Source organism: Desmodus rotundus, chromosome 7 (assembly GCF_022682495.2).
Source record: "Desmodus rotundus isolate HL8 chromosome 7, HLdesRot8A.1, whole genome shotgun sequence".
NCBI classification, from domain to species: Eukaryota; Metazoa; Chordata; class Mammalia; order Chiroptera; family Phyllostomidae; genus Desmodus; species Desmodus rotundus.
In genome coordinates, this window is record NC_071393.1 from 43,592,544 (window position 1) to 43,615,456 (window position 22,913).

The 22,913-nt window shown below is 36.7% G+C and overlaps 1 protein-coding gene and 1 non-coding gene across 3 annotated transcripts in view; one reads left to right on the top strand and one right to left on the bottom strand.

Annotated features, from left to right (window-relative positions):
- Positions 1 to 1,103: 1,103 nt before the first annotated feature.
- MIS18BP1 (MIS18 binding protein 1) overlaps positions 1,104 to 22,913 on the top strand; it is a 48,808-nt gene continuing 26,998 nt past the window's right edge. For both annotated transcript variants that reach the window (XM_045183097.2, XM_045183098.2), the window contains exons 1-8: positions 1,104 to 1,426; positions 5,017 to 5,643; positions 11,674 to 11,832; positions 12,101 to 12,582; positions 14,739 to 14,812; positions 16,634 to 16,764; positions 20,401 to 20,488; positions 22,238 to 22,395. In XM_045183097.2, coding sequence (XP_045039032.2) covers positions 5,100 to 5,643; positions 11,674 to 11,832; positions 12,101 to 12,582; positions 14,739 to 14,812; positions 16,634 to 16,764; positions 20,401 to 20,488; positions 22,238 to 22,395 — 1,636 coding nt within the window. In that variant the 5' untranslated portion in view covers positions 1,104 to 1,426; positions 5,017 to 5,099. The remainder of the gene's footprint in view (positions 1,427 to 5,016; positions 5,644 to 11,673; positions 11,833 to 12,100; positions 12,583 to 14,738; positions 14,813 to 16,633; positions 16,765 to 20,400; positions 20,489 to 22,237; positions 22,396 to 22,913) is intronic.
- Positions 18,211 to 18,398, bottom strand: LOC112317005 (U2 spliceosomal RNA). The gene has a single exon (XR_002976074.2). It is a non-coding gene; the product is annotated as a U2 spliceosomal RNA (small nuclear RNA).

Sequence of the window (22,913 nt, forward strand, 5' to 3'; positions counted from 1 at the left end):
TCTATTTCAGATGCTTTGCAGTATGAATGCCGTCTCTTCAAAGTCTTTCTATTCCACAAAGTGTATTTCGTAAGTGCCACTTAACATACATTTTAAGTCTGGCCTCTCCCACAAATTTGGTGCAAATCCATGCCCTGCCATTTCCTCATTATGCTACATAGGCAGAAACTTCATTTTATCTCTGGATTTGCTTCCCCCCAACCCCACCCCAACTGGTTTTATTTGCTCACTTGCATTCATTTGCATATTTTAAATGTATATTTTGGATTCTGAATATTCGGTGTGCACGACTTGGTGCATACAAGATCTAGAAACGGGGATTGCAAGGCACTTTAATAAAACTCCATTACAACCTTTTCTGTCCAGTGTTAATGGAGAAATGCGACATATGCCTCTAGAATGTTGAGGAATTTTCACGAAAGAGACATAGTCCCAAATGCGGGGTGATGGAGGGAGCAGGACAGAATTCGTGGAGAAGACGCAGGGCTGGAACTGGAAAGGGTTTAGGGCTGAAAACCCTTATTACTCCTGTGGCTCTTCCTTGTCAGCGCGCAAGACCCAAACAAGGCGCTCTATATATACAATGCTTCCATCCAGCGACTGCGTGTTGCTGGGGCGCTGGAACAAAAATACATCAAACTTCCCGGCGGTTAAATGAGGGGACAGCATCACTGAGTACAGGGCTCATTCGAGGCGCCCCTGTCACAAACTACATTGCAACTCAAAGTCATACTTTCTGAGATTATAGCTCAAACTAAATATCCCAACGCCGAGTATAAATTCGCATTCAGTCCATTACCTCCTCAAAAACAAGACGTTCTTTCTGGGTCTTAAATAACTGAAAGCCTGAGAAAACTACCAGCTCTGTCGAACAAATTCAGCAGTGCGTCCAACTAAGTTCCACGAGCTAGAACACGGACCGCACCGGGAAAGTGCGCAGTCGCGAAGGACCAAACTTTAATATCCTAGGCGCTCAGGCGCCGTATGACGTAGACCGGTCTGGCGCAGGCCTCCCTGCCGCAGAGCATGATGGGAGGAGCGGCAGGGCGCACGAGCGCGCGCGCCTCTCGAACACGAAACGAACTCTGAGGCGGACTGGAGGGGCGCTGTCGGCACACATGGTAACTTGGGTTACCGACCTTTTGTGGAAACTGTGCTGCCTACGCGGCGCAGGGGCCGCCCCCAGTTTTCGTGAGTCCGCGTGAGACGTACAGTGACGCAATTCCTGAGCGCGCCAGTGCCGGCTGGGCTGGAGGGCGGGCTCTTCAAATTTGAATCTCGTACGGTAGCGGGTGTTCAGGAACTCCCGGCTGCTGGTTGGGGACCGCGCGGGCCGGAGGCGCGACCCTGAGACGCCTCGGCCCGCGTCCACACGAAGCCGAGTCGGGACTGCTGTCTTCTCTCCCTGCCAGGCCCTTCACTCCAGGTACGGCTTCCTCTCCATCCGCTCGCCTCCTGCCGCCGGGCCCCTCCGGCGCTGCGAGTCCCGGCCCTTCCGCACTGTAGGTCCTCGAGGGCTTTTGTAACACTTCTGGCTTTGGCAGTAGTTGCACAACTACTCACTTATTCGGTGTGTGCATTTATTGCTTGTCTACTGCATATCAAGAAAGTAGCCCACTTTCGTTCAGATTCGTTTTGATGATGTGTGCTCTAGGCCTTTGTTCTAAAGTCACTTCTCGGGTGGGGGGTGGGGGGGACTTGACTTCAGAATGATTACCAAGGAGGCAAATTGTGAGCATCACTTCCCGATTTTTCACCTTGGAGCCAAGATCCACAGGGCTATAGAAACAATCGATCCATCCAGCTTTTGTTTTCTTCTGATTAAATTATGTATTGGTTGCTAACATTTTTAGATGTTACAACTGATCCGAACATGGAAGGCTCCTTCATCCTACTCTGCAGAGATAAACACTTTACAGTTTGGTACAGTTTCAGATTTTCCCCCTGTTCTTATGCTCCTGTGTGTGTATCTGTGTCTGTGTGTGTCCGCGTTAGTTGCCGTAACGAGATTGTATGTTCTGTTCTGCTGCTGCTTTTTTATTTAATATATTCTACCTATTTTTATGTCATCAAATGATGTTTTTATTGAGTACATAGAATTCAGTTGTGTGGATGTAGCTGAATTTTGTCCCATATTGGACATTTAGATTGTTTCTAATTTCTTTCGTATTCTGGTGAACGTCCTTAATATAGTGCCTGTTTAAAAACTTGGGCTTTGGAATCAGATAGTTTTGGATCCAGCTCTTAATCACTGTCAGTGGAGCCTTGGGCCAGGTTATTTAACCACCCCGTGCCTTAGTTTCCTCATATTCCGGGAGTTTTTTGATCAATGGCATGCACACCTGTATTTTGAAATTAAGCTTTCCCAATCTGATATGCGTAAGAAGTCTTACTGTTTTAATTTGCATCTCTTCATTTATTAGTAAAGTGGAGTGTCATTTCACTCATTTATTGGCCTTTGTAATCTTTCTGTTAATTGCCTTCATCAATGTCCTCTGTCCATTTTCTGTATTGATCATTTTTAAAATTGATTCATTTGGTCTCTTTGAATGTTACATAATTTAGTCCTTTGTATATCAGGTACTGCTTTTTTAGGAGGGCCAAATTTACCATTTACCAGTTAATTAGTAAGTCCTCTCTCATTTTTCCCAACTCAACCTCCCAGTTTTGGTTAGTGTGCTTTGGAATTTTTCACCCATTCCATTATAATAATTAGTGGTAGTACTGCTACCACTACAGTGAATTCCTAGAAAAAATTTTCATGTCTTTTTGGGAAGAAAAGTATTAGTTATATTCAGTATCCTGTTCATGATAACAGTTGTTTAACCTTCTATATTTACATTTACTATAGATGCCCATAGCTCGCCTCTTTATGTAATGGTTTTCCCATGCCTGAGTTTTTATTTTGAAAAAATAACAGTTTTTTCCTAGTACATCAACATTTGTCAGTTTTCAGAAAAATTATAAGGATTAGATTTTCCAAATAGCTTTAAGCAGTTAATGAAAGCACCAGTATACCATTTTAGAATTCACCTGCTTTTCCCCAGGCGGAAAAGAAGCTGACCATTTTTTTTGTTGGTGATCTCTGTTGGGTCAAGTACACTAGGCCTTCAAGACACTGTTCTTTCCTTAACTTGAGGAGTGCCAGTTACTGAATCCCCATTGTCTAATGTTTCTCTGTTTCATTGGGGTCTGAGCAGCATAATTTATTTTCTTTGGTTGCTCTTTTCAGTAGGAGGAGAACAGGCGCTTCAGGTGTTTCTTGATGGCCTCTACCCAGTGGCGTTTTGTTTTTATTCTTTGTCTATTCTGCAAAGCCTCTATGGTCAGAGAAAATCCTAGGTGATTTCTTCCCCCGCTATATTCTTCTTTGTTCTAGATCAACCACAGTGAAACAACTGTTAACTATTGCCAACCCTTTTGGCTTCTATTGAGTTTCTATTTGCCACATGGTAGGGAAGAGCGGCTTCTTGACGATGTTTAAAATCCTGACCACCCACCTCTCCATCCTACTACATGGTTGAATTGAGACAGAAGAGATTGGGAAACATGAAAGAGGCGATATGAGCTGATCCTGGAGCCTTTCAATATGACCATAATTATCTGCCTTTAAGTGCAGTTACGTATGCCTATTACACACTGGGCTTATTTTTAGTTCTAGTTAGTTTATAGTTTATACTTCCTGTTGAACATTTCATTAGGTTCTGAGGAATTGAGATAGTGTAAATTGCACATACTTTTGCATTTTTTCACGCAATTTCCCAGTTTATTAAGTTTTGGTTTTGAGAATCAAAAGTAAACAGCTAGTGAGTATTGTAACTGCTAATACAGAATTTCCATAATATCACTAGTACATTGTCACATAATTATGTGTTAGTGCATTTTTGCTGAATTAATATTCTGTGGAAGAATTCATTGGTTTTGTGTCATAAGGCTAGATTCCCAAGATACCTTTCTTTATCAGCTCCTGCTATTGAGAAATATTTTCTTCTCTTTTTCTCTTATAAACTATTGGATAAAATAGTAGTGTGTGAATTTTTAACTTGCATATTCATTTCTAACAGAAGTTAATTGTAAATAAAGATTTTTGATGTCTTTGGTCTGGCTGCATTAGTATTTTCTGTGATAGGATTTTTATGTTTATATAATGTCAAAGACTTACTGGAATAGTTATAAATTCAGCAATAAGAGATGCTTTAAATCTAGACTAGTAAGTTCTTTGGGTTGAAATATTTTATTTATTTACCAGGTATTACAGAATGCAATTATATAGCTTATCATCTAGACTCTTAATTTCTAGGTGTCAGATATAAAATTTAGACATAAGAAACAAGCTAAAACAAGTGTAAGACCGTGTATGCTCAAGTACATGATTCCCTTGAAAAATCATAAATAGCATGAAAAAAAATGTTTTAATTAGAATGATTTGAGGGTTTTTCAACTAAAATCTCAAATTAAAATGTTCTGTGACATAACAAAATGAAGACTGGGGATTATTTACCTGAAAAATTGAATTGATTTTTCAGATTTTTTTAGAACATGCCATTGTATCTGCTGCCTCAAAATTTAAGTACTTAAAGGGAAAAACCATATCTGTGAAACTTAATCTTTTGTAACCTAATGTACTGCCATATGCAGGTGTCATTTAATGCTTTTTGATGCTAATACTAGCTTGGAACCTCCCAGACTTGAAGTTTAAGTACATTTCAAAAACAGACATTCAAAATTCAATTCTTAGAGCTATTAAGTAGTTGTTTTGATGAATACTACCTTTTTGTTAAAAGATTACCTTTTGTTAAAAGATTATCTATTCAGTAGATAAACTGTTTATCTATTGAAAAATAATGAGATTTAACAAAAATTAAAAATCTTAATCTCACTTGTGAGCTATAGGTTATCCAGTGTTATTATGAACCAATTAAACCTTTTAATTAGTATAATGTTATGGAAAGCAAATAAACTTAACTTTTTTTTGCACCAAAGCATGATAAAGGTTGATTTCACATTGAATTACAGGTTCTTCTGGGCCCCTGCTGAAGATCTGTCCTTAAAATTGTGTCTGAATAAATTTTCTAATAGAGGAAATCCTGTTTATCAAGATGATTACCACACCTTTGAAATGTACAGGAATTCACTTGTCCTCAGAGACATCCTCTCAAAGGAGAAATATGCCCATTCATGCAGTCTTCTTTGACAGCATTCCTTCGGGCACCCTTACTCCTGTAAAAGATTTGCTGAAATATCAGAACTCCTTTTTCAAATTGAATGACCATAAAGAGAACCAATTCTTAGAAATGCCAATTTCTAAAGGTAAAAATGTATTTCAATCTACCATGTTAGCAGAGCCTAGCACCTCTAATAGTTTTCTTAACATCAGTGCTATAAAGCCCAACAAGGATGTATTGAAAAATAAAGCAAACTATGAATCGCCAGTGAAAGCATTTCAAAGAATGAAAGAAAAAGTACTGCGTAACAAGCAAGAACAAGCATCAAGAAATAGTAATTTGTTGGAACCACCAAAAAGTGAAAGTAACAAGATTTTCACACGTAACGGAGCTGAGAAAAGAGTGTTACAGCACACCTACCTCTGTGAACAAAAGGAAAACAACGAATCACTTCATTCAGAAAACAGCTCATTAAAAGGTTAGTTATATTATGTGTTGGTTAAAAAGTTACAATGTGTTTTTTATTGTATACAGCACTATTTTAGGTACTCAGTATACATCAGTGAACAAAATGAGTAAAAATCCCTGCCCCCATGTAGCTAACTCACATTCAGGTGGTGGGGGACAAATACATTAAGTAATTTTATGGTAGAGTAGAAAAGTGCTATGGAAGAAAAAGAAGGATGATGGCGATAGTTACAGCAGGTTGTAATTTTCAATCTGGTGTTCGGGGTATGCTCAAAGAGAAGTTGACTTTTGAACTGAAAAATTGAAGAGGATGATAAGATACAGATAGGTATCTTGGGGAATGGGGAAGGCTGATCTAGACAGGTGACAGCTGTTACAGATGCCCTGAAATTTCTGTATTATTTCAGGAGCATGCCTCACAAATTCAAGGACTAGCTATGAGATTAATGTATCGTGGAATGAGTCTACAGAGCTGGGGAGGTGAGGATAAATAAGCGAGTCAGATAATATAAGGCCTTTAGGTCAATGTAAGAGTTTGTGCTTTTACTGTGAGCAAAATAAGGAGCCATTGGAAGGTTTTAAGTAGAGAAGTGACAAGACCTGACTTACATTTTTAAAATATCACTCTGGCTGTTAATTTGAAATGGTTACTGCAGTAATACAGGTGAAAGATGGTGTTGGCTTGGTCCAGGTGGTATCAGTGAAAGTAAGTAGAAGTTGTTGAATTCTGAATATATTATAAAAGAAAAGCCAATCACATTAGCCCATATATGGGATATGGAATGTTAGAGAGATATAAAGGATGACTCCAGAGGGTGGGTTTTTTTATTTGTTTAATTTTTTTATTATCCAAGCAATTGGAAAGATGGGGTGATTGAACTGAAATGGTGCAGACCGAAATAGTGAGATCAGGATCTGTTATTTTTGTCACATGAATTTCGATATGTCTGTTAAAAATTGAAGTGTAGATGTGAATTAGGCTGTTGAAAAAATATTAGTTGGGATTCAGGGAAGTACCATATTTTGCCATTTATAATGCATTCCCATGTATAAGATGCTCCCGTGTATAACACGCACCCATGTTTTTGGCCCAAATTTTCAGGGAAAAAAATCTTTCGTTTTAATTTTTTAATTCAATTTTTTATTTATTTATATTTAGATACTTGGGTTTTTTGTATTATAAAGGAATTTTAGCATTATTTTTTGACATGGATATTGTTATTGCTTTCTGGAATTACACTTTTAACGCATAAGCATAAGTAAAAGAATTGAAAACATTTATATAGATATGGAATCAGTATTACCCATGTATAATGTGCATCCTTATTCTTCCCTCAAAAGTTTGGGCAAAAAAGTGTGCATTATACACGGCAGTATACGGTAGTCCAGGTGAGAAAAATATATTTGGGAATCATTAGCACCTAAATGGTCTTTAAAGCTATGAGATAAGATGGGAGTAAGTGTAGAAAGAAAACATTGAAGAATGAGTCCTGGGGCACCCCAAAATTTAGAAGTTAGAATACAAGATGTAAAGTAGTGAAGGCCATTTAGAAGAAGATGAGGAATGATACTTTGGAAGCCAAAATAACAAAATGCTTTAAAGAGTCATTAGCTGTGTCTAATACTGCCAATCAGTCAGGTAAGATGAAGGCTGAAATTTGACCATTGGATTTAAGAATGTGGATGTTGTCCCTGGTTGGTGTGGCTCAGTGGATTGAGCACAGGTCTGCAAAGCAGACGGTCGCCAGTTTGATTCCCAGTCAGGGCACATGCCTGGGTTGCAGGCCAGGTACTTAGCAGGGGACACATAAGAGGCAACCACACATTGCTGTTTCTCTCCCTCTCTTTCTCCTTCCCTTCCCATCCCTCTAAAAATAAATAAATAAAATCTTTTAAAAAAAATGGATGTTATTGGTGACTGATGAGCAGTTTTGGTTGAGTAATAGAAGCAGAAACGTGATAGAAGAGGGTTCAAGAAAGAATGTGTGGAGAGAAATTGACAGTAGTGAATATAGACAACTCTTGAGGAGAGCTAAGAAATATGGGAAGTATGCTTTTAACAAATTTTATTGTTGTTTTTAATGGTTGGTGAAATAACATTTTTGTATGCTCTTGGGAATGATCCAGTAGGGAAGGAAAGACAGATTGGAAGCCTAATAATACCCTTGGGTAGCTAAGAGGGAATAAAATCTGAAAGTGGAGATTTGGTCTTAGCTAGGAACATAAACAGATCGATCATAAATCAAACAAGAAGATAGGCAGTGTTGTATGACTTCAGATATAATCTGAAATACAAAGTAAAATAATCAGCTGAGAGTGAACATAGGAAGCAAGTATTGAAATTTGAGGAGGCAGAGGTTTGAATAGTGTAGGAGAGTAGAAGAGTGAATGGTCAAGGTTTAAATTTGATCTCCTGGGCAACACTAAGAACCTACTTGAGATTTGTGGGCATGAATTTAAATGAGACCAATCAATACGGTTGTGAGTTTTCCTCTTGCCCTATTAGTTACTTAGGTGTTGGTGGGAAATAGGCAGGGAGTTGGATTTTATCAGGATTCTAATTTTGCCAAGTAGGATGAAGTGAGAAAAAAACAAAGTAGTTGAGGTTGTGTGTGCAAGGTGGTAACCACAATTGGCCATGAAATTTAAGTTGTTTAGACAAGGAAAAGAGGACCTAAGGAGATAGGTCCTCTTGAGATAGGTCCACTGAGAAGAAGTGTAGGTCTTGTGGGGGGGATACTAAGTGTATTTGAGAGAATGATCTGGAAAGATAGAAGGTGGTCAAAATGGGACCTGAGAGATTTTAGTGAGTTGTAGTAATTAATAAAGATATTTTACATGTGTTACCTTATTTAATCCTTTCAGCAAATGCTATGGTAGATGCTCATTGAATAGTCTAGGAAATGGGGCTTACGGTTTTACTTACCGTGTGTCTTACAGATTAAGTGATGGGCTGTGAATTAAATACAGGTATCAGAAAGCCCATGACTTTAATTACTACACCATAGATTGTGGCTGCACTGTTGCATTTCAAAGACAGTGATATATTCTGACATAAAAAAACAGAGTTTTCTAGGCGAGTTTAGGCTGGAGTTGGGGGAGCGCATAAAATGATCTGTTTCTCCTATAGCCTGGGACAAATGGGAGAAGCAAATGAAATAATTTTATATGTAAAGCATCATTAGAGGAAGAAATAATAGACTGCTTAGAGAATCTGATGGCTCTTTCCCCATAAAAGACACATATATACAAATACAAATGTTGTCTGTACTTTCAGAGATCTTTTAGAGAGCCTCTACATGGATGTTGGACTTTCAAATAAATGACCCGGGTTATCCAGCACATTATATTTGATAAGATTACCTGCTTTACTGCCTTGCCCTGCCATATCTATGGAGCGAGTTAAAGAAATAGAAATTTATCCTTTTATGACACATGTCATTATACTAAAAACTTTACATTAAGATTTCTAAGGCCAAAGAAGCATAGTTATTAAAGCATAATCTTTCCCAATTTTGTTAAGTATAATACTTGATTTTTTTAATTAAATTTATTGGGATAACATTGGTTAATAGTGTCATGCAAGTTTCAAGTATACGTTTCCATGATACATGATCTGTCTATTGCATTGTGTATGCACCACCCATAGTCAAATCATCTTCATCACCCTATTTGGCCCCATTTACCTTCTACCACTCTCCCACCCCCTTCCCTCTGATAACCACCATACTGTTCTCTCTTGGTGTCTCTGAGTTTCAGTTTTATATCCCACATATGAGGGAAATCATATGCATCTTAGCTTTTTCTGACTGACTTATTTCACTTAACATAATATTCTCAAGGCCCATCTTTGTTGTTGCAAATGGCAGTATTTCATCTTTTCTTATGGCTGAGTAGTGTTTTATAGTATATACGTGCCATATCTTCTTTATCCAGTCCCCTGTGGAAGGACCCCTTCATTGTCTCCATGTCTTGGCCACTGTGAATAATGCTACAGTGAACATAATTGTGCATATATCTTTGCAAATACATGATTTTGAGTTTTTCAGGTAGATACCCAGAAAAGGGATTGCTGAGTCATGTGGTAACTATATTTTTACTTTTTTGAGGAATCACCATTACATAGTGGCTATACCAGTTTACATTCTCAACAGCAGTGAATGAGGGTTCCTTTTCTCCGCAACCTCGTCAACACTTGTTATTACCTGTCTTGTTGATAATAGCCATTCTAACAGGTATGAGGTTGTATGTCATTGTAGTTTTGATTTGCATTTCCCTAATAGCTACTGAGGTTCAACATTTTCTCATATATCTGATGGCCATTTGTATGTCTTCTTGGGAGAGGTGTCTGTTCAGGTCCTCTGCTCATATTTTAATTATTTTAATTCATTGTTTGGTGTCGATTTGTAAAAATCAACATGGTTGTGTCGATTTCCCTACTGCTTATTGGTCTTTTTAGATTTCGCATTTTTTCATGATTTAGTCTAGGAAGGTTACAGATTTCTAGGAACGTATCCATTTCTTCTGGGTTCCTGAATTTTGTGGCACATAATCTTTCATATAGTACTCCAGTATGATCCTTTGTGTATCTGTGATATCTGTGGCAACTTCTCTTTCACTTCTGATTTTGTTTAAATGAGTCTTTTGTCTTTTATCCTTAGTGAGTCTAGCTGGGGGGGGGGGGGTTGTCAATTTTATTAATCTTTTCAAAGATCAAGCTCTTTGTTTTCTTAATTTTTCATATAGTGTTTTTGTTCTATATTTTATTCATTTCTGCTCTAATTTCTATTTCCTTTCTTCTGCTGGCTCCAGGTTACTGTTGTTCTTTTTCTAGTTCTTTTAAGTTATAATGTTTGGTTAACTTGGGGTTTCTCCTATTTCTTGAGATAGGCCTGCAATAATATAAACTTTCCTCTCCCTGGTTGGTGTTGCTCAGTGGATTGAGTGCCCACCTGCGAATCATAAGGCTGCTGCTTCGATTCCTGGTCAGGACACACGCCTGGGTTGGTCAGGGCACTTGCCTGGGTTATGGGCCAGGTCCCCAGTTGGGGATGTGCAAGAGGCAACAAATTGATACATCTCTCACACAGCAATGTTTCTCTTCCTCTTTCACCCTCCCTTTCCTTCTCTCTGAAAATAAGTAAATAAAAATCTTTAAACTTCCCTCCTAATACTGCTTTTGCTGCTGTGTCATTCTGTCATTCTCCTTTGTCTCTATTTGCTGCACTTGCCCACCTTTTAGATGTTTCAATGGGTGGATCTCTCAGGCATGTTTGTGTGTTGAGCAGGGAATCTTTTCTTGAGATGTGGCTGTTCAGATTGTTGAAACTTCAAGGTGGGGAGACTAAGAGGATCTCTCACGCCACCATTCCTCTGACCAACACTTGAAATTAAACATACAAAATAAATTAGTTTTCCTTCTCTGGTACAAATTTTAAGTCTACTACCTTTTTTGTGTGAAATAAACGTATTTCTATATTGGTCTAGGAGGTACAGCAGAATGAAATATAAGCAATACTTGTAGTTTCTATTGTCTAGTTGATAAGTGTATAAGCTTTTTGCTTGAAGACCTGCTAAAGAGCTGTTAAAGGGTTATAAGTTATGATTGAGTTTGCTATTGCGTCTCAACATTTTGATTTTTAAAGTATAAGTTATAACTCTCCACTGTTCTTTCACATTTTTAGGCATTTGTAGTAGCTTGAAGCAGAATCAGGATTTTCAAAACTGGCTAGCGTTTCATATGTAATTTTAGCATATATGTACGTGATTTGTGTCAGCACCAGAATTTTATTTCAGTTCTCTAGGCTTCTAAGTCCAGTGGTATACTTTTGTCTAGAGCTTGAGAGTTCTGACATGGAGAAGTTTTTAAAAATTCTTTCTCAGCACAGGAATCAAGTGAAAGCGTGAGAAGATTATAAAGGGTAAAACTTATGTAAAAGTATACATACTATGCTGGTCTGATTATTACTGAACCTAAGTCTTTTTTTTGAACCTAAGTCTTTATTTCAAGATTTTAAAAAGGTATTTTTTTTCTTCTCAGTGATTAATATCAATACAACTCAACTTCTTTCTTCAAAAAAAGTCTCAGACTCAGTCCAGGAAGTTCCTCTAGAACCATCAAATAATATTTTACTCCCAATAAAGCCAAAGATTCAGTGTCAACAGGCAAAGAAAGCACCTCTGCACAACTTAACTTACGGTAAAGTGCTCTTGGTTTTGTTCCTTAGTTTGTTATTTGAATGTATTTTAAAATGTTCTAGATAGTTATTTCCCCTGTATAGGTAACAAGGTTTGACTGTGGGTGAAAGATTAAAGCATAAAAGCCAGAGGCACTTAGAGAAAGACTGGGCAGGAGGGTGGAGTTTCCTAACCCAAAGACTTCTTTTTAATATAAACAGTTATAAATTGTCCCATTTCTCTTTCAAATTTCATATGAATTTTCTACAAATTTGGTTTGTTTTTTGTAGAGCTTCCAATTCTGAACCAAGAACATGAAAATATTTCAGCTGCAGAAGACTCAAACAGAGTGTTAACTAGATCTCAGCTGGGGAAACAAATTCTTCTTTCAAAGGAGAATACAATTGCGACCACCAAGTTCAAAAAGAACACATTTGTTTTAGAAGGCATTGATTCTGCCTATGAAAAATCCCAAAATACTACTGAGACTCTCAATACTAACTGTGTTTCTGTCAAAAATGGCTGTCAATTAATGGATTCTGATAGTAAGGTAACAACAAAAGGAACTTCACAATCAGAAGTTAAGGAAGGAAATGAGAAGACAATGCCCAGGGAGAGTGGTCTTCCAGGTTTCATAAACGACACATGTAAAATTGTGCTGGCAACTCCAACAGTCGATGTAATAATACCTCGGAGATCAAAAAGATACACTTCAAGGCTTCCTCTTCCAAGTATATGTCAAACTACTACAGATGGAGTTAAAAAAAATAAGGTAGGAAACCCTTAATGTGTATTTTTTTTTTTATCCCCATTCTTCAGGAGCTTGAGCTCTTAATGCTCTCTCATTAACAGTAGCTTCATGTTTGTTTTATTATTATTTAACATAGAGACAGTGTGGCCTAGTGTAAAGAGCAGTGGTTTGAAAGTAAATAGACGCGGGTGTTAAATCGTACCATGCTCTATATACTAGTTGTATAGCCTTCAACAATTTACATATTCCCTTTGGGGATGAACGCTAATTCTGTTTCTGTTTGTAATTATTTTACCTCATTTTTACAGTACTATTAATAGAACAATAGAGAAAGGAATTACATATAGCATCTAAAGATTTTTTTAAAAATTTATGTTGTAATATAGTGACCAATAAAAGATTTCAGACCATCGAACTATGTTGTATTAGGACATTCTCTGAAGAAACTGGAATGGAACAAATTCAAGAAGAAAGATACAGTATAAAACTGTTAAAAGTTAGCCCCTTAATTTTTAAAATGCTAGTGGTGGTTTTTTTCCAGACAGCAGCCAGAGTCCTTATTTAACCCTCAGTTTCTACCCAGCAACTCCTTAAAATATTAAATCATGTCATCCTCTGCTGAAAAGTTTCTAGTAATTTCTTATCTCAAGAGAGAACACTGTCCTGTCTGGTGTGGCTCAGTTGGTTTGGAGCATCATCCTGTAAACTGAAGGGTCAGAGGTTCAATTCCAGGTCAGGGTACATGCCTAGGTTATGAGCTGAGTGCTTGTTTGGGCAACTGATCAATGTTTCTCTCTCTGTCTCCCCCTCCCTCCCTCCATTCCCCTTTCTCTAAATCAATAAGCATGTCCTCAGGTAAGGAATGAAAAAGAGAGAGAGAGAAAACACTAAGCTTTTACCATGGTTTACAGGACTATACATAATTCATTCCTGGATATATTCAGCCTCATCACATAGTGCTCAACAAATATTTGCTGAGTGAATATGAATGAATATCCTGACATTTTATGAAAGCAGTATGGTACAGAACTCTTTAGCTAGAATTCCATTTTTACAACCCATCTGTGCCACTAACTAGCTGTGTGTGACGTGCACAAGTTATTTATATTATTCTACTAGACCTTACAGTTTCTTCATCTGTAAAATGAAGTTAGTCATACCTGCCTCCTAGTGGTGTGAGGATAACATGAGTCAATGCATCTAAGGTACTTGGAACACTACCTAGTGTTAACTTTTACTTTCGATACCATTTGACTTATTCTTTGATATATCTCAGGTAGTTCCAAATGTGGAAATAGAAAAAAGAAATTTTATTGCTTCTTCCCCAAGTCCTACTTATAATTTTTTAAATGAACATAATTTCAGAAGGGCAGTAACTTTAAGAGCAACATTCCATTTTAACATCTTTTCTTGACTCAACATAAAACTACTGTTGGAGAATTTATATATAAATTTATGATTTTAGATACAAAGCACATAACTTGTCAGATTAGTTATTTTATGCCTTTGGGCTATATATCTCATCAGAAATAGTTCAATGTTAAATTGTTACACAATAGACACAATAATTTCTTAGCACAGGTGTTCACAGAAGTTTTCCTTTATAATACGATTTTACTTGCCCTAAAATTAGGAATTCTCTGAGCTTTTAAGATATTTGCTTTGAAAAAGAATGTTGTTAAATATAGATTACTAGCAATTACCTTTAAAGCTTATAGAAAATTGAATGCAACTTCAACTTTGCAAAAAAATATGATGTAATTTTTCACTGATAATAGTGATGGTGACATGTATACTACACAGTTGACTCATTTTCTCCAAGTTATTGGGCCTTTTGTGGGACTTGATGTTTTAATGGCTACCTTAGGATGTTAGGTGATTTTTTCACCAGTAGTGAGATACTAAGATATTAAGAATAGTTAAAATATAATTGATTCTGGATTGTAGAACAAACTACAGTACTACTCCACTTCAGTCTCTCTTGCCATTCACCTTTTCTGTTTATTGTTTACAAGAGTTTCTAATCTCATTGCTATTGCAAATAGAATGTGATTATTATATAGATGTGTACTAAGGAATCGTTTGAATTATTTATGCATTGTTAATGTAAACTGATTTTGCAATGCTTATGCTATAAGTAATGCAGAAAGTAAATGCTTTATTTTGTACTTGATTAGGTAGTCCAACTACAGGAATGGATGATTAAAATCATCAACAATAACACTGCTATCTGTGTAGAAGGAAAACTGATGTAAGTATAACATTTGAATATTATTTTAATAAATAAGACACTGTATATCAGAGATTAAAAGGAGAAGCATGAGAAGTATTATCTTCCTGTAAAACAAAGACTGTCTAACTAGGCTGCAAACTGAAGAGAAAAAGTAAAATGACTATACATGTTGATTGTAACCAGCTTTCCTGTTTTTGCCTTTTAGGTTATTTTTTAAATAGTGACAGCTCAAATTTTTATACACAGTGCTTAATTTTTTTCCAGAGGTTTAATAAGTTGACTGGTATTTGCTGCTTAATTATATATGGTCAGTTAATATTTACTACATGCATTTCAGTCCAGATTCTCACATCTAAATTGGAACAACCAGATATAAATTAGCGATCAAGACAGGGAATCACAATTAATTAAGAACTTTGCCATACACCTACATAATAAGTAATCATTGGAACTTTCTGGTTCTCCCTAAAGTGAAAAGAAAGAAAATCATAAAAAATTCTTGTAATGAAAACAATACAGGATACCACTGCTAAAGTACTAACCTGGAACTTTGTAAGCTGAGTGTATAAAATCTGTCTTGCCCACTCCATTTCTGCCTGCTTTTCCTGAATATCCAGAATGCAGCACGGATTGCCTTGGTTGGAATCCCGTCGCCGCTGCTTACTGACTGTATGACTTGTGCAGAGTCTGTATTCTCCTTCAGTCTCAGTTTTCTCATTTCTACAATGGCAGTAATATTACTACCTTTTGGGTTATTTTGAGGTTTAAATGAGCTATATTTTTAAGACTTGAGAACAGTACTTTGAAATGCTATTTAAATGCTTGTGAAATAAAATTAATAAAGCAAAAAAACAGGATGAGAAGTAATATTGTATAAAGGTACAATGTATGAATTTAGTTCCATTTTACCAAATGAAAGGAACTTAACTTTCTTATTACACTTAGATATAGTATGTTTATTATTATCTAGTGAATTGAAGAATGTTCAACTAATAGATCTTCATATTTCATTCTGTTTTATATTTACTCTTAGCTTCATTTAAGGAAATATTAAGAGTAGACTTATGGGTAAATGATTGACATTGCAGTTTTTTTTCCTGGAACTTCTTTTTAAAAACTTTTCAAAGAGAAAGGTAAAAACATTGGACTCTATAGGGAGGATGAAAAACCCACAAGATTAGCCCAGACCAGTGTGTCTCAGTTGGTTCAAAGTGAAAGGTCACTGGTTTGATTCCCAGTCAGGACACATGCCTGAGTTGTAGGTTCAGTCCCTGGTTGGGGCACGTGCCAGAGGCAACCGATCTATGCTTCTCTCTCATGTCAGTGTTTCTCTCCTTCTCTTTGTCCCTCCCTTCCCCTCTCTCTAAAAATAAATAAATAAAATCTTAAAAAAAACCAACAACCCATAAGATTAGATGGATCCAAACTATATAATTGTATGAAATCTAACACAGTATAGGCCCTGAGGAGAGGGACAGGGAAATCGTTATTTGGAAGCTTAGCATCAGTTAAGATGGAATTGCAGGCATTGTCCACACCATGTATTTAGAGACGTTACCTGCTTCCCTGCTAATGATATATTTTATACTAGGGGTGTGGTTTGGTCATGACACAGTTTCTTGGCACATACTCTGAGGACCACATTCGCCAAGCAGTTGAGTTCTGTAGTGCTTGGCCCTCAGATGTCTTATAATTAGATTAATAATATTGTTAATATAGCTGGAATGCAAATGTATTACTTTATATTATAAATGTGTATACTTATCTATGTACATTGTGACTGACTACTGGTAAAATATGAATATTTTGGGCCTAACCTAAGCTATTTTTTCCTCCTAGAGACATCACTAACATATATTGGCACAGTAATGCAATTGTAGAACGGATTGAACAAAACAAACTTAGGACATTATCAGGCAACATTTATGTATTAAAAGGAATGATAGATCAGATTTCCATGAAAGAAGCAGGTAATGACTCATAATTAATAAGTTATTTTAATAAGTGAAGCAATTAACCATATTTCTAATAGTAATATACATTTTACTTTCGACTGGGTGTTTTTAAGTTGTGAATCAACCATAATTAAAAATTAAAATAGGATTGATCATACTATGTACAACTATTTGACAGTTTAAATAAGTCTAGTGATTTTTTTTTTAATTCAAGTAAAGAGTTTCTTATTTGGTAAGAATTGCTTTATGAGACTGTAGTTTAACTACCTAGGTCCTCTTTTTGTTAAACCTGCCCAGCATAACCCCAGTCTTGGTATAATCTAATTTTCTGTCTGAATGTGGCTAAAGAAAAACATATCTGAACAGTCTACTTTAAGTTTATGATTATTAGCAACAAGTTGTGGTCCCTTAGTGCCACTGGTCTCCTACCGCATTTCTCTAATCCATTCACTTTCCCACCCTCCTTGATGACTACTTCACATTTTTACATATCTCCAATACCTCCTCCCTCCCTCCCTCAGGTTGGGAGATGGGATGGGGGAGGGAGGGTATCACCTGAGCAGTAAGAACAATCAGAAGAAAACGTCTTCTCCTCTCTACTGACCTGCTTGCATCTGGACCTCCTTTTATATGGATGAACAGTCCATGTTTCTGTCTGTCAGCCTCTCCATTTGTACTCTAGCTCCCATTTTCCCTTTTACTCAAAGATATCACTGCACTAATCCTCCTCCTGTCAAAAACAATCCCTCTTTTTTTTTTTGAGAGAGAGAGAGCAGTCCATCTTTTAACCACACACTTCTTTCAACCACTGTTGCTCTCAGTGACAGCAAAACAACTCAGAAGATTTGTTATATCTAATTACTCTTGAGGTTTTTCCCATTTTTTTCTTGAATTCTCTTTAATCATGCTTTAATCTCCAATTCTTCACCAAAACAGCCCTTATCAAAGTCACCAGTGGCCCCCACATTGCTAAATCCATTATGAACTTGACACAGTTAATCATGCTTAGCTCCTTGAAACACTTTCTTAACTTGGCTTCTGGAATACCACATTCTGATTTTCATGCTGTCTTACCCCCTGTTCTTTCTTTGTCCATTTTTCATTTTCTTTTTTTTGTGTGTGTGTGTGTGTTCCAATAAAACTTTATTTTTATTTTTTGGGGGGTGAAAAGGAAAGGAATTATTATTATTTTTCCCCCCCTCCCTCCCCCACCTCCACCCTCCCCCTTGATTTTGTCCATGTGTCCTTTATAGTAGTTCCTGTAATCCCCTGTCCTCGCTGTCCCCTCCCCACTCCCCCCTGTCCATTGTTAGATTGTTCTTAACTTCAATGTCTCTGGTTATATTTTGTTTCCTTTCTTTTTTTTTTTTTCTATTTATTATGTTCCAGTTAAAGGTGAGATCATATGGTATTTGTCCCTCACCGTCTGGCTTGTTTCACTTAACATAATGCTCTCCAGTAGGGGGGTGCACCATTCCTGGAAGTACTGCAATACCGGGTCGATGCCTGGAGTGGATGGAGCAAGCTCTTATTCCATCTCCCAGCTCCAAAAATCCATTTAATATAATGTCCTCGGATAGAGGATGTATCAGATATTAAACTGATAAGAACAGATACTACACTTGATCTTAGCCAAAAGGAGAAGCGATCCCGTTTTTCATTTTCTTCTTTGCATCTTAATAATAGGGTAGATTAGGGCTCTTTCTATATTCAGTGCTGTACTGATTTCTTTTAGGCTTTATATCTTATATGGTGACAAGTGCCAAATTTATATCTCTAACCAGAATACTCCCCTAGCCACTCAACTCCTTTTCCATCTGTTCATTTGACATCTCCATTACCATGTCTGCAGCCATCCCAAACTTAATACAGTCATGCATTGCTTAATGACAGATATGTTCTGAGAAACGCATCGTTAGGTAGTCTCGTCATCTGAACATCGTAGAGTGCACTTACACAGACCTAGATAGTATAGCCTCCTACACACCTAGGCTGTATAGTATAGTGTATTGCTCCTAAGCTACACACCTACACAGCATATTATTCTACTGAGTATTATAGGCAGTTGCAACATAAATGGTAAGTGTTTGTGTATCAAACATATAGAAAAGGTATAGTAAAAATATGGTATAACAGATAAAAATGGTAACCTGTGTAGGTCACTTAACTATGAATGGAGCTTGCAGAACTGGAAGTTGCTCTGGGTGAGTGAGTGAGTGAGTGGTGAGTGAATGTGAAGACCTAGGACATTACTGTACACCACTGTAGATTTTATAAATGCGGTACACTTACGCTACACTAAGTTTATAAAAATATTTTGTTTCTTTAATAATAAATTAACCACAGCTTACTGTAACTTGTTAACCATATAAACTTAATTTTTTTAACTTTTCAACTGTTTTTACAATAACTTAAAATATAAACATTGTACAACTGTACAGAAATCTTTATATCTTTATTCTATATTAATAGCTATAAGTAATGCATTCACTGTGACATCATAATGCTACAGTGTCTATAGGTGATACAAATTTTTGACATCGTGACAACTACAAAGTCACTAGGTAACATAATACAAATTTTTCAGCTCCATTATGATCTAATGGGAACACCTTCATATATACAGTCCATCTTTGACTGAAACATCTTTAAGCAGTGCATGACTGTATATCTAAAACCTGCTCTTCTCCCTTAAATCTGCTTAGCCTACAATCTTCCCCCTCTTCCCATGCTTCCAGTGGCTAGACAGAATCCTCGGAGACATCCTTAAATCCTGAATTTCTCTCACACCCACACCTCTAGTGTCAGTACATCCTATTGGCATTATCGCCACAATGTATCCGGAACCTAGGCTTCTGCTGACCACTGTAGTCCATCCAGACTTCCCTCTTATTTTGTCTGAATCATTGCAGTAACCTCCTTACTGGTCTCATTGTTTCTCCCCTGTACTTCCACAGACTCTTTTCAAAATAGCAGCTATTACTGTCCTGTTAATATCAACTCCCGTGGCCCCTCTGGTCATAATATTTCCATAGCTTTCCCTCTCACCCAAAGTAAAAGACTGGGTCTGTAAAATGACTCCAAGGCCTTGTATCCTGTGCTCCTCCACTGCCTCTGTAACACATCCGAGTAGCCTTCTAATATTAGCCTCTCTCCTCATGCCACTTTAACTGGGCTGATCTCTTTGTTCTATAAGTGGCCCAGGCACCCTCTTGCCTCATAGCCTTTTGTTTTGTTCTCTCTGTTTTCAGTGTTTTAACTCCTTATTGCCACATGGGTTACTTCAGGTCCTTCAGAGCTTTACTCAGATGATGCCATTTCAGTAAGAACATCCGTGACTACCTTTTTTGAAATGCTTTCGGCGTGAATACACTGGTACCGGTATTCCCCCTTAAGTGCATAATTTTTCTCCATAGCATCAATGGCCATCCAACACGGTATTTTATTTATTGGTTTGTTTTCTCTTTCACACTGAAGGCAAGTTCCATGAAGGCAGGGGTTGTGGGTTGTTTTGTTAATTGCTGAATCCTCGGTATCTGCAACAGTGCCGGGCACGTAGTAAACATTAAGTATATATATTTTTGAATAATAATTGACATCTCTTTAAATTTCTAGGTTTTTAGCTAATTTTGTTTATTTATCGTTAAATAGGATATCCAAATTATCTCATAAGGAAGTTTATGTTTGGCTTTCCAGAAAATTGGAAAGAGCACATTGATAATTTTCTAGAACAACTAAGGTAAAGTACTTTGTAACTTTTTAAAAAGACAATTATATTGAGACATAATTTATATTTGATAAAGTGCACCCATTTTAGGTATATAATTTAATGAGCTTTTAAAAATATATACTCATATAACCAGTGTGAAGTGGTTTTAATTTCTTTTTATGGAAATGCCAGTTTTGAAGCTTTCTTAGACTCTTAGAAGGCAGTAATACTTTTCTAGAATTTCTGTCATATGGAATAAATCTAAAAGGTAAATAAAATCTTGGGCATTTTAAGGAGTTGTCCTTACTCTACCCTTTAAGAGTCAAATAGCTGTTAAACACGAGTCTGAATGAAATTCTTGGTCTTTTTTTCTTCCATTCATTTCCTCTGTAGTTATTGTATTGGCGCAGGGAAAATAAAGAAGAATTTGATTAATTCTTGCCCTTAAGAAACTCATAGGGATTGAACAACAATAAAGTAATTTTTTAAAAAAGAAAGAAATTCATAGGGGATAGACTGATGAAAGTTTATTAATCACAATGCAATGTAATAAGTTCTAACAGGTTGGCATTTTTCTGTAAAGGGCCAGATAATGTTTCTATGGGCATGCTTCTTCTATTACAACTACTCAACTGTTTGTAGAGGAAAAGCAACCATAGACATGAATGAATGAATGAATGTGGCTGTTTCAGTAAACTGTGTTTACAAAAATAAGCAGCTGAGGCCCTGGCCACATCGCTCAGTTGGTTAGAGCATTGTCCCCATATGCAGACGCTGCAGGTTTAATTCCCAGTCAGGACACGTAAAAGAATCAACCAATGAATGCATAAATATGTGGATCCACAAATCAATGGGTATCTGTTTGTCTCTCTCTCCTTTCTCTAAAAATAAATAAATAACAGAATAAGGAACTGACGGGATTCATCTTGCAATTTTCTTATAGTATCAGCTTAAGTAGGAAATACAAAAGCATTGATTAGGAAGCACTCGAGGTTATATTGGAATCTTTTGACTTAAGATATTGTACTTGAGTTTTTGTGGGAAAAGGTGTGGAAGCCATAAAGGCTTAAATAATGTAAGATGAAAGTATTCTTTACTGTGATGAAGAAAGCTTCACCTAAGGGAATTTTTTTCTTTTCTTTTTTTCTTTCTCTCTTTCTCTCTTCCTTTCTTTTTCTTTTCTTTTTTTCTTTCTCTCTTTCTCTCTTCCTTTCTTTTTCTTTTCTTTTTTTCTTTCTCTCTTTCTCTCTTCCTTTCTTTTTCTTTTCTTTTTTTCTTTCTCTCTTTCTCTCTTCCTTTCTTTTTCTTTTCTTTTTTTCTTTCTCTCTTTCTCTTATAGGTATAGGGTTATAGTTAGGGTTAGTGTCAAAGGTTAGGTTAGGGTTATGGGTTGAGTTTAAAATTAGGGTTAGGCCTAGCTTTAGGGTTAGAGTTAAAAAGTTAAGAGTCTTTGGGTATAGGGTTAGGTTTAAAAACCAGGGGTAGGATTAGTTTTAATTAAGGTTAGGTATAGTATTTGGAAATAGTGTTAGGGTGATGGCTCCAGTTAGGGTTAGGGTTAGAATTAGAGTAAGTGTCTGGGTAGGGTTGGGGTAAAGGTTAGAATTAAGTTTAAAATTAGCAACAATGTTAAGGTTAGAGTTATGGTTAGGGTTGGTATGTTATAGTTAGGGTTAGTATTACGTTTAGGGTTGAGGTTAAGTACAGGAGAATTTCATTTACTTGTGGGGGAGTTTTCATTTTTTGAGACCTTTAGAGGAAAAATACTGTATTTTTTAGGGCTTGTGAAAAGAAAAGGAGAGAGGCCAGACAAAAACAGAAAAATGGAAGATTTGTCCCTGACATAGGAAAATCAATGAAAAATGATGCAGGAGAAAACCAAACAGATGTCCTCCAAAGAACCAGCAGAATTTATGACCTTGATTGTAATCATTTGGGTATGTTTGCTCTTTTATTCTCCATTGGTAGAGTGATACATTCTTACATAAGCCCCACATTGTTGAATTGTTTACAGTGCATATAGTATTGAGTTCACATAATGTCCTAAAATTTCTGCTTTTCCACTTCTTGAGAAGAAACTGCAAAGCAGGTAACTCACAGTCATCATTCAGCTTGCATCATTAAATACCTTCTAATTAACCAGACTACCAAGAACACTGGTAAACATATCAGTGGAAGATAATTGTTCTTTCAGTTTCCTAGACCCAAGATATTTAGGCTGCCAGCCTACCTCACACCTATATTAAAGATGCCTATATATTTGTATTAAATTTCATTGCTGTTTATGGACAAAACCAGTTTGCTTTTATGGAGGAAATGGCGTGTGGTTTTGAATGACCATTGCTATAAAGGTAGCTGGCAGAACTGTTCTGTCATCTCTTTGCCGACATTATAATTTGCCTCACATTCCAACCCTTCCCCAGCCCCCTGTGGAAAAAAAGCATGAACATAAATT